The sequence below is a fragment of the Caloenas nicobarica genome, chromosome 22 (assembly GCF_036013445.1).
Source record: "Caloenas nicobarica isolate bCalNic1 chromosome 22, bCalNic1.hap1, whole genome shotgun sequence".
Lineage (NCBI taxonomy): Eukaryota > Metazoa > Chordata > Aves > Columbiformes > Columbidae > Caloenas > Caloenas nicobarica.
Window position 1 is genome coordinate 7,483,728 of NC_088266.1, and position 12,184 is coordinate 7,495,911.

Sequence of the window (12,184 nt, forward strand, 5' to 3'; positions counted from 1 at the left end):
CATATTTGTTCTTAACCAAGTACATTTCAAATATGGATTTGAGATGGAAAACAATCTCTGTCCTCTTTCCAACAACAGGATTTACACAGAAGTCTTACACAGAGAACTTCCCCTCAGGAGCAGAAAAAGGACTGTTACGTACCCCAGAAGTGTGTGGAGAAGCGAGAGCATCACGTCTTCTTCCCTGCTCCGTGCAAGGACATGTATGTGAGACCACACAAACGGACCGTGGCCAGATCGCAGCAGGGAAGACACGGCTGCTCAGTGCCCGCTCGCGCAACCTCAGCAGAAAGCACTGCGCATTCAGAAGTCACGTTGCTTTATTGGTTACTGAGCCACAATTCAGACAAGTATTGCCTTGGAGCCACCTGTAGAAGCAGGTTCTCTCATTTTGTTTCCTAACATGACTGGTAGGACACCGCCTGCTATATGGGTAGTAAAAATAAAAGTGTCTCTGTTCAACCTTCTAGTGTCCAGGGGAAGGTTTTGTAGTTTCTGTTGACCCAGGTGCCATAACGGACGCACACGCTCCCACCAGATTAGCCATCTGCATCGATTCTGTGAGCTGTCGGATGAGAACAAGAAAGGGATACACACCACTTCTGTTGGACAAGACACATCCTAGCCTGAACTCACCACTGGACCAGGGACAGGCAGGAGTATTTTTGGCTGCTAATTAAACACAATTCATATGTATCTCAAACATAATTATAGAAGCTTTGTAAATTGGATATGCTTCTTAAATGGAGCCAGGGAGCTAGTCTAGAGTAAACATGAGGTTTGTGCCCTTTAGCCAAGTCCCCAGACCTACAGGGATTCCAGTAAAACTTGTCACTATCAGATATCGGTTTCACAGAATTATTCTGGAAGGGAAAACGTTTTGGCAGACAGATAAATAGAGATGAGGAGGAAATCTGTCAGGCCTCCAACTTGCCTCCGTGGGTTCACCTCAGCCCTCAAAGGGCCACCCAAGGCCACGAATTGCCAGGCAGGGACAGCAGCAGCTCAGGACGCCTCTGCGTCCCCCTCCAGTTAGAAACACAAGGCTGGATGGTACAACAGCTGCGGTGCTGCTGCTGAGCTGCTCAGGTCACACTCCAGAGGCATATCTTGCTCAGTCCATTCCAGTAACCCCGCTTCTGAACCCCAGTTCTGTGTGCTTCGCCACACACAGCAGAAGCGATCCTTTACTGGTTCCTGAGGGAAGAAGCAGGGTGGTCCTTGCTACTTACATTGCTTTGGTATCCTAAGGGCCTCGTTGTCCGCTGACATCACTTGGTGCAGAACTCCTCGGAACTGGTAAAGCACTTTCAAACTCTTCTCCTCACCCACACAGGGGTCATAGAAACCTGGCAGCCCAGCCTTGAACCACAGAAGGACAGACTGAGCATCATGGAATGATGTTATTAAAAAAAAAAAAAAAAAGTTCTGCTGCTCTGGAGTCTGGGCTTTGACAGAGCAGCCACGTACCTTGGATGACTCTGTAAGGATGAGTTTAGAGTCTTTCACCAAGCACTGCAGGGGCACAGTCACATCTATTACTTTCACCTTCTCGTTCTTCTTGCTGTTGTCATTAACAAACTTCCCGTACCAGGCATTCACTACAATCAAACCTGCATTTCACATAAAATCACAGATGTGATGAAAGGCTTCCCACCAACAGCCATGCAGACACTGATGAAAAGACCATCCCCGTATTTTCTCTTGCTTTCCATGATATTTAAATTTTCCTTGCCTGGACCCATGCTTGCCAGGCCAGAAGAACATTTCTACTTGGGTGTTTGTTAGTCTTCAGCACTAGGGACACAGTACTGTGACTTCAATGCCACACTGGTGGGACAGTGCAAGTGGATGTCAGTTCACTTTGGAACATTCTTCTGAAAATTTCTAACAAATATCAGAATTCTGGTTTCCATTATCATCCAGGAGCAAACTGTGTAAATTAGAGACTAGTGAAACCTAAACTTCACCCTCTTAACTTTTGCACATATTCATACAGGCACCTGTTTTGTGAAGAGGTGAATCCAGATTATTGTGTTCAGCCTGCTGACCCACCTCAGAGCATATCCCAATATTCTGCAGATCCCTACTAAGCTCAGGCACCAGAAGCCGAATCACAATAGAACTTCCCCACTATACACACAACAGCAATTACACCGTGCTTCACTAAGGGTGGAACTGAAGAAATGATACCTTGCATTTTTCCCCATCAACCACCCAGCCTCTGTGTTGTTCCTTCCTCCCTCCAAATTCATGGACCAAGTAACTGGTGTAATCTTTACCCATTCTGGCTTCCTCCGCTTCAATTATCCTCCGAACCGACTCCTGCATTAACCGGACCTGTCACAACACAAGGGGCAGAGCAAAAAATCAAGCAGGGTCAGATGTTGTGTCCAAAGGGGAAACAGCTTCCCTTCCCTAAGGGGACTGAGTGACAAGGAAGACTTACTGCAGCTTCTGCCTCCTGCTTCTTCTGCAGGATGTCGCTGGCTGCGCTCTCTCTCTGCTTCTCCAGCTCTCTGCCACAAGAAGTCAACACAACGTCAGGTCTGCAGGACTCAGCCCCAAAGTGGCGACGTTTGCTCACCCACCCCAGCTACAACCAACCCACAACCTCACACGAAGGAGCTCGGTTTTAAAGCTTTCCCCACCGTTCAAGGTATTTTTGTAGTCTTCCAGTAGTACTGGTGATCTAGAGACCCCAGTGCCCCAGCTGGATGTCCCAGCCTTTGCACCAGGCTTCCGCTTGAGTGGGACTGCCAAGCTCTGAATTTAAAACCGTCTCACAAGCTCACCTCTCCTTCTGTGCCCTGAGGTAGGGTTTGATGATTAACCTATGCATGGCGAAGTACATAACTAGAGGTCCCACAGTGGCGTAGAACACAGCACTGGGCAGCAGCTGATCTGTTAGGTGGACAGGGAAGAAGTAGGTCTGGCTGGCCCTGTTCAGCCTGCAACAAAGAACAGAGTGGCAGGTAAGAGGAAACACAGAGTTTAACGACTTGATTAAGTACACTCAGCAGCAGTGTGTGCTAAGTGCATGAGGATCCAATAAACTGAAACAAGGCAACGGTGAGACAGATAGCTGGCACTGCCCAGAGCCAGACTTTGACGTAGCACACATCTCTTGTGACAGTACCTGACCATTCTAACATTGGTTTTTTGAATCTTAGGAGAATACATTGGGTCATTAATTTCACCAGGGAAAGGGACCAACATTATGATCAAAAGAAAAGAAAATGCTTATAGAGAAATCTATGTTCACAACACTGACATGTACCTTCAAGGAAAGTGTACGTTACTATTCTCCTGACGCTTATAATAATATTTATCTTAGAAAACCTTAGTCTTCTTAGGACCCAGCTCGTCACCCCTTGACAGTTTCTGCATCCTGGCATGCCCTCTGCTGGCACCAATTAAAAATGCACTACAGTATATGAACTCTTTATTTAAAAAAGAGTTTTGCCCCCTTTGTGAACTGCATCTTGTTCATAGTATAATCACCTATGTTGGTCAATGGTACTTCACTAATTCAAGTTCACATTTGTGTACAGTGCTACAAAAACTGAAATGCAATCAAATCCATTTCTACTAATAATATTTTTGGAAATCTTCCATCCACTTACCATAATGCTCCAAACCTTACTTTAAGCTGTATTTTCAGAATATTTTGATGCCCACGCACGCACACGCATGCCCTGAACGAGCACCCGCAGAAGGCACATGCCGGTCCCGACGGGCGTGTTAGAGGTGAGGGCAGCTGCAACCTCTCATCGTGATATATCAATATACCTGTATTGCCCTAAGACTGGGACCTTCCCACCTGAATATTGGAAAGAGAATAAGGCGGGTTACGGTCAGCCTCTGCAATCTAGAGTTGTAATCTTGAACTGACTTGATTTTCAAAGACACTCCTTGGGGAACACCAACACTGACAGTGGCTCCCAAAACGCTGTGCCTGGAAATCTTCCTCTCTGCTCCATACTCCACTATGGTCCCAAAGAAACCTGCCCTGGAATGACAAAACCAAAAACCAGTAAGACAGGGAAGACTCCTCAATTTCTCTTTACTGAATCCTGCAATTCCCCTACAAGTAAAACATGGAAATACATCTGTGTGCAGCAGATGTTGGCTACTGGAAGATTCAGGGTGTATCTAGACGGTGAGATTAACCTTTTCAGTTTGTAGAGTAGCAAACAGGCTACAAGAACCTCTGGCTTTCTCACTGATGATGAGATACCACACATAAGTATTGCAAGTTCCACTTGTCCAAAGAGGCGCAGAGAGCTAAGCTTCCCAGACATTCACTTCAGCATTTACCAGGTTTAGTTAATGAAAAGCAGATTCCCAAAGACACAATAGAAGCATTTGATTTATGTGGAACTTGGCGGCCTACGACAGCAGGAGAGGACAGATTCTTCAGGCCGTAAGCAATGTGAATTTCCTCTTGAACACTTACTTGAGAGAACCTTTCACTCGTGTTTGATCCTCATCCTGAAACTTATGCTGATAACTGACCATCATGAAAGAATGGGGGATTCCCAGCTGAAATACAAGAAGCACAAATGTATAAAAACATACCCTCACCCACCACTGAATGTCCCCAAATATCCTTTCTTATCCTTTGAGTGGCACAGAACACACAGCATAGCCTGCCACTTGCTCGCCACAGCCTGCAACCTCTGCAGCCCGCGTTGTGCATCCTGACCCTCATCTGAGCTGACCCACACTCGATACGACAATGTTGGGTGCAAAGTGCTGGGCTCTGCCGTTAGATGTTCACACCAGACAGCACCAACTGCTCCGTTATCCCCTCGTCCCAAGCCAAAATACTGATGGGCTGGAAAAGTTGAGGCACTTCTCTCCCACACGCTGCTATTGCTGTCCCCTGCGCCCAGCCACGGGATTCTCACCTGTAAGGCCACGGTGAAGTGGCTGGTTTTTGTGTCCCGGACAATGCTGGTGTTCATGGCTGACTGGATGCCCCAGCGCCACTGCAGGTAGCCCATCGTGTTCTTGTCCAGGTGGCGGGCCAGGACCGTGGTGAGGCCCGGGCGGATCCCGCGCGACGAGAACTGCAGGGCACAGTTTGTAGTGATGAAACTAGGAGAAACAAGGAAAGCCTCATCAGTGATTAAACACAGGCTCCCAGATGGCCTCGAAGTCCTGCTTTCCCAGGAGCCTTGCTGAATACGCAGAGACCATCCTGCAAAGAGCATGACACCCAAGGGCTTCAGGAAAAACTCAAAGCTAACTTAGACTACTGACCACAGCATCACCTAGAAGAGCCGGCTCACAGCCTGGTTTACTGGCCTGTGCCACAACGCTGCAGCCAAGGCAGCGGGCGACCCGCCGGCCTCGGCCCTTCTTGCCCCAGGCAGATAAAGTCCCGCTCTTCTGTAGAGGCAGAACCCTCGGCTGCTGGAAGACAGCAGCCTTGCTGTTTAATAGTTCTCAAGCATCAGCTCCTAAGCGCAGCATTAAAGGGCTCTACAGGGAACAAGATCCCTGTATAAGCTCTGAGGAATGGCGCGTTTATTAAGTTACTCCGTCTCTCACATATAGAAGCCCCTGAAGAGCACCCCAATTTTTTGTTCTGCTTCCAGAGCAAACTTCTGCTGCTCTGATTGCGAGATCACACCTCAAGTATCACAAATTCGTGACAAGTTCAAATACAAATCTAAGGAAGCAGAACACAGACCTTGCTTAAACTGGAAGTATGACAATGGAGGAAACCAATGCACAAAAAAGAATATAAGTATTTTGATCAGTACTAAAGCATGATCTTAACACCTCATTCTGTAGGATAGAAAAAAAATGCAGAAGCAACACTGAAGAGAATCCAAGCCATTCAGCTCCTTAGTCTGGAATATTAACCATTAGACCATTTTTCTATTTACCATTTTGGTGTAAGATTACGGAATATCTTCAGACCGAAGAGAGGCCCCTGAAGATCTCCTGCTCCAAACTCCAACTGTTTAAATGCACAATGCCAAATTGTTAGAAGAAAACATCTTTGACAACGGTGACGAAGTACTCGGCAAGTGTCATTTACATCACAGACATTTTACACATCTGAGTAACATCTACCACATATTTCAGCATCCTCTCTTTTCTGCTAGCTTTGCACCGGAAAACTCCCACTTCTCACAAGCTGAGGAAGCAGGTGAGCAGGAGCTGGTGTGCGAAAGGGAAGGCGTAGGAAGAGCCACAGCAGCATCTCAGAGCCGCTGCTCCGGCCAGGCGCAGCTTGCAGGTGTAACACGGGACCTTCCAGCTACTCAGATCGTATATGCCTGGCAGTCAAACTGTTTCCCCCCCTAACTTATTCCCTTGTGAGCAGAGTGGTTTTTGAAGCGAAGGCAAACTGCGGCGCTGCCCGCTGACAGCACTGGGCGGCACCTGGCAGCCTTTGGACCAGGGGATTAGAAAGGCCCTGGAGACAACGGGTGACAATTCTGTCAGTGTAAGTGAAGTCCAAAATGCACAGCCAAATGCAAAGGGGAAAGAAAAAACAAGGCTTGGCCTTCCCTTTTTCTCCAATTCCTTTCAGAATTCCTTTTTCTACGTTCTACAGAATGTAGACAATGGGAGATGACACAGAGCTAAAGTTCCCTAAAGAAAACAAACACCAGGTAAGTAACCCAAGCAGCCTGAAACAGACTGGATACAGAAATACATAACAGGTCGTGCTCTTACCTCTCCCCACCCCTTGGCAGACGTCACTCGTCTCAGAGCAAAGTTGATGGATCCCCCTCCATTCCCATTCTGGGTGGAAAGGTTACCAGACAGTATTGCTGTGTCCGTGGCGGTCAGCGGTGCCTGCAAAATGAATACATGGGACGTTTCGCGTCCCGCTGCCTTGTGCCATGGGGCCCTGTTCGCTCTGCTCCTGCCCCTCACCTCGATGGACTGGGAGATGTGCATCTTGTTTATCTCGATCTGCGGAAAGCTGCTCCCAGGCACGTCTTCGTACTCTTCATCGTAACGATCAAAGAGGTCGGTGGCGTCTATTCCAACACTAATTGTTCCCTAAGGAATGACAAGTAACTTATTTGGCATTAACACCCAACATATATTGGCCACATGGCTAAAGCATCCTTGCAGGTTTTTTGCAGTTTTTTTCTTGTTCTGCAATTACCTTTTCCACTCTAAAATGCATTTCTTATGCATTCAAGACAAACATAAATTATTACAATATTCTAAAACAGCAATATAAATCATAAAATAAACCAGACAAAAGGCAGTTTTTCAATAGGAATGCAACTAGTAATACTAGTAGGCAATTTTTCTATTGTGACACATTATAGAAGCAGGTAGAACACTTCTAGGCAGCAGGTTTCTTCTTTCTCCACAACTGACTCTGCTCTGTCAGTATTTTAAAGTTGAAATAATATATTTTTGAAATTGATTTTCTTCAATGGAACTTGGCCAGAAATCCTCTAAATGCTTTCTTCTTACGAGTTATGGGAAACAACTTGGTTCTGAGCTGCATCATTCACTTGCAATTGACCCCCTTAGTCAAAAATTTTGTTCTCTTTTTCCTAGTTTACATCTTGTAATCAGAAGAAAAGCTTGACAAAGACTGGAAAAAAATCATAAACATTTCAGCATTAAGTCTGTTTTCTTGAAATTGCTGAAAGAGATATTTGCTCCTACATGTTTCAACAACAACAACAACAACAAACTTTCAATAGAGGATTGCTGCTCAAAGAATTAGCCGTTTCCTCTACATTGTCGAGAGCAACTACCTAATCAACAAAGGAAAAGTAACTCACGAGGTGTGGATGCCTAAAGCACTATTTCCTACAGCCCCTGGTCCAGGCTCATCACACCTGGCATGATCGGCGTAACTTAGAGCTGCGGTCTCGAGAGCAGGACGGAGTCTCTGCCTTACCTTTGGATTGGTTCGCTGCTGTAGCCTCCTCTCTTCCCTCTCCCTCTGCAAACGCTCAAATTCTTCCCTGATTTCAGCTGCAGTCCTCTTCCTCTCCACAACCTGCTCCGAAATAAATTGAAAGCAACAGAGGAGTTGAGGGATCGTCTCGCAGGTGGGGGAATGCGCCCACACGCCGTCCCTGCTCTGCTCTAAGTCACTCTGCACGGGTTTGGGAGCCAACACCCGATCAAACAGCCGGTGTGAGAGAAAACCCCTGCTCAGAGAGAAGGGAAAACGGTCTCACTGTTCCCACTCCCCTTAGAAAACCAGGTCAAGAAGCTTTCAAACCACAGGTACAAGATACAAAAAAACCCAACTGCAAAAGGCACAGAAAAGACACAGTAATTTCAAGCTCAGAGGCTAGCTGATGCTGAAAGTTTCAGATAAAAGAGATGAGACTAGGTGGACAACAACAACACATTTGTCTGAGACAAAGATGTGGCCTGTCACGGTAATGCCCTATTAGGGAACTCTAAATGTTGGGTTTATTGTTCTCTTTTCAAGTGAAAAACCTAAGTGTTCTTCGAAAACCCATCATGGTGTTTCTGCAGAGAGAGAGAGAAATAACTAAGTGAGGGTGCCTTCGAACGGGCATTTATTACCGTCAGAGTGTCAGTGCAGCTCAACAAAACAAGAATGGCAGATAAAGGCAGGTTTCAGGGCACTCCATTTCTCTCACCTCCCAGCCTTCCATTTCCAGTCCTCTCCTCCCGTATATGTCATAGATGGCTCTGGTCTGGGGGTCACTGAGCACTGCAAGTTAAAATCAAAAGAGGCGAGAACTCAGTTTTGGGCTTCTCCTTGAATTTCAGACCAACACACTCGTGTTACTTGTAATTCAAGCACAGGATAGGTCATCTATTCTGGTGCAGCAGTTTTTTAGTGCAGAAGAGTCCTACCAGCCCTTGATCCACCTGCGTTCCAGGTGCCTCTTACCACACTTGCAAAATGCTGCAAGCTGATCCCAGCGAGTCTCCTCTACCCCAGCTACACTGTGTGCTACCTGTGCTGACAGGGGGGGTTGAGTAAATGTCAGCTTAATTCAGAATATTTTAAAGGCCTGTGGCATCCTTGGAGCAGAAGAAAGCTCTAACTGCTCCGAATCCGTTGTCTTTGTCTCCGTCTCCACACACATAAGAACTTGGTGAAAACCACTGAAGGCCACAGGCAGCTGACAGAAGACAGAAACTTGGGATGCATCAGTTCAAAAGTAAAATCAGAAACTGTCTTTCTGTTTGAGACTTTTCAGTCTCTTATGGGAGATTCTTTTCAGAACTAAGGGAAGCGGTGACAAGATTATTTATGAGGTGCAGGAAATGAGATGGAGATTCCACATCTCATTCATCGCGGAGTTTATACCGCACTGCTCCTCTGAGGAACAGGACAGAAGCATCGCTACCTATCAGCAAATTCTCTCATTACTTTCTGATAATACCAATCTTCTTCAAAAAGCAGGAAGACACAGCCACCCCTCTGGAAAACCCCTGAAGCAGTTTCTGCAGAGCTCGGACCACACCGACCTTCATACGCCTGGTGCACGAGGTTGAAGAGCCGCTCGGCCTGCGACTTGAGCTCGGGGTCGCGGTGCTTGTCGGGGTGGTACAGCATGCACAGCCGGCGGTACGCGGCCTTCAGCTCCTCCTGCGACGCCTGCGAGAGGCAGCGAAAACGAGCTGAGGCACAACCAGCGCCATTTAAAACAGACCATTCTCAAGATCGGCCCTACAGAAGAAACCCATCAGCTATTACCTTACACAGAATAAAGAGTGGACTTTTGTTTCATTACATAAGTTAATAAAACGTTCAATTCTGCACACAGGTATTTTCCACACTACTTATAGTGCAACAAGTGACAGCAGCAGCTCATCAGTGTGTATCTCGGTATAAAAGTACAAAATACAGCCCAGCAATCTGTGCTTGTGCATTATTTTTTTAGGGAACTACTGTCTCCTCGGTTCGATGAAGTCACCTCAGGTTAAAACCCCTGAACTCCAGACACGGACACCGAATCCTGCCAGTGTTCCAGATCTCCGGGGACTGGCCTCATAGTCGCTATAACGGAGCAGCTGCCTGCCCGAGTCCAAACTGCTGCAGTGTAACTGGACCACATCGAACAATACCGACCTATTCATTTTCTTAAAAACGAATCGTTTTTTTCTGAGAGGCGTTTTGCAAAGCCCGTGGGTGTCTCCTGCCCAGGGCGCTGCCGAACAAGCGGGATGGGGCGGGACACGCGGGCCGGGGCTCGGGCCGCTGCACCCGGACGGGCCCGGCGCCGCCTGCCCGGGGTACCGGGGTCACGGCCCGCCCGGCCCCGCCGCTCGGCCCGCCCGGCCCCGCCGCTCGCCCCGCGCAGCCCCGCCGCCCGGCCCCGCGCCCCCGCCGGCCGCACCTCCCGCCGCACGTTCAGCAGCGAGTAGTAGTCCTGGTTGTCCGGCGCCTCCTCCGCCAAGGCCGCCGCCATCTTCCCGACCCCTCACCCCGCGCGGCCGGGGCGGGGGCACCGCGAGAGGAGCGCAGCTGGCCGTGCTGCGCATGCGCCCGCTACAGTGCCCGCGCACGCGTACAACATAGGTGTTGCAGCGCATGCGCAGACTTTCACCTTAAAGCGCATGTGCCCGCTACAGTGCCCGCGCACGCGTACAACATAGGTGTTGCGGCGCATGCGCAGACTTTCACCTTAAAGCGCATGTGCCCTCTACATTGTCACGCATGCGTACAATGCACGCTTTAAAGCGCACGCGCAAATTTGTATCTTAAAGCGCATGTGCCCTCTACAGTGCCCGCGCACGCGTACAACATAGGTGTTGTAGTGCATGCGCAGACTTTCACCTTAAAGCGCATGTGCCCTCTACAGTGCTCGCGCACGCGTACAACATAGGTGTTGTAGTGCATGCGCAGACTTTCACCTTAAAGCGCATGTGCCCTCTACAGTGTCACGCATGCGTACAATGCAAGCTTTAAGCGCATGCGCAAATTTGTGTCTTAAAGCGCATGTGCTCTCTACAGTGTTCGCGCACGCGTACAACATAGGTATTAAGGCGCATGCGCACTTTTTCACGTTAAAGCGCATGTGCCCTCTACATTGTCTAAGCGTGCGTACAATGCACGCTTTAAAGCGCATGCGCAAATTTTTGTCTTAAAGCGCATGTGCCCTCTACAGTGCTCGCGCACGCGTACAACATAGGTGTTAAGGCGCACGCGCAAATGTCACCTTAAAGCGCATGTGCCCCCTACACTGTCTACGCATGCGTACAACACACTCGTTAAAGCGCGAGCGCAAATTTTGTCTTAAAGCGCATGTGCCCTCTACAGTGCCAGCGCACGCGTACAACATAGGTGTTGCAGCGCATGCGCACACTTTCACGTTAAAGCGCATGTGCCCTCTACATTGTCACGCATGCGTACAATGCACGCTTTAAAGCGCACGCGCACATTTGTGTCTTAAAGCGCATGTGCCCTCTACAGTGCCCGCGCACGCGCACAACATAGGTGTTAAGGCGCACGCGCATACAGCACCTTAAGGCGCATGTGCCCATTACATTGTTTGTACATGCGCATAAAATACTGTTTAAAGCGCATGCGTCATTTGCTTCTTAAGCCGCCGCGCATGCGCAGTTCCCGAGCCGGGGCGTCCCCGCGCAGAGCCCGCCCGCCGGTTCGCGATGCCGCGGTGAGCGCTCGGCCCGGCCCGGCCGCTCCCTCAGCGCCGCCCGGGACAGGCGGGAGCGGCCCCGTCCCTGGAGGAGGCCGTGCCGCTGCGGCCGCTCCGTCCCGCGCACCGGCCCGGGCTGGGAGGGCCCGAGCGGCGGCGGCTGTGCCCCGGGGCCCGGGGGCTCTGCCCGCCCCGTTCCCAGGTGAGAGAAGGTGAGGAACGGCCGCGGCTGCCGCGCTGTGCGGGGCCGTACCGGGCTGCACCGGGGCACCGGCTCCGTGGCTCGCCGCTGCGGGGCCGCGTCCTGCGCGGCACCGGGCGGGAGCGGCGCTGGCTGAACCACGAGAGGGCGCTGCCCGGTGGCCGAACCGGAGGAAACGCCCCAAAAGCGTGGGGCGCACGGAGAGTTGTTGGCAGAAAAGCTTCTTGGTCTGGGCTTTAACCTGCGCCTGCTGGGGACAGACGGGTGGGCGTTGGTGTCAGTGCTGTGGTGACACGGCCGGGGGAACAGCGGGGCCGTTCCTGCTCGTGGCCTGAGGGTCGTGCAGAGCCCGGCCGGCCCCGAACAGCGGAGCGGGCCCCGAACAGCG

At 49.8% G+C, this 12,184-nt stretch overlaps 2 protein-coding genes across 3 annotated transcripts in view; one reads left to right on the forward strand and one right to left on the reverse strand.

The window, feature by feature from the left end:
- Positions 1-302: 302 nt before the first annotated feature.
- DNAJC11 (DnaJ heat shock protein family (Hsp40) member C11) lies at positions 303-10,458 on the reverse strand. Its single transcript, XM_065650159.1, has 16 exons — positions 10,332-10,458; positions 9,460-9,589; positions 8,619-8,692; positions 7,898-7,999; positions 6,904-7,032; positions 6,700-6,822; positions 5,901-5,974; positions 4,914-5,103; positions 4,460-4,545; positions 3,896-4,012; positions 2,796-2,951; positions 2,450-2,519; positions 2,283-2,340; positions 1,471-1,613; positions 1,233-1,362; positions 303-565 (listed from the first exon to the last, which is right to left on the reverse strand). The coding sequence occupies exons 1-16, from the start codon at positions 10,401-10,403 to the stop codon at positions 540-542; spliced, it is 1,680 nt and encodes a 559-aa protein (XP_065506231.1). The 5' UTR covers positions 10,404-10,458; the 3' UTR covers positions 303-539.
- Positions 10,459-11,591: 1,133 nt separating this feature from the next.
- CAMTA1 (calmodulin binding transcription activator 1) overlaps positions 11,592-12,184 on the forward strand; it is a 181,723-nt gene continuing 181,130 nt past the window's right edge. The window contains exon 1 of one of the 2 annotated variants that reach the window (XM_065649842.1): positions 11,592-11,806. The gene's annotated coding sequence lies outside the window, so the exon portion shown is untranslated. The remainder of the gene's footprint in view (positions 11,807-12,184) is intronic. The other variant, XM_065649843.1, reaches the window with a different exon arrangement.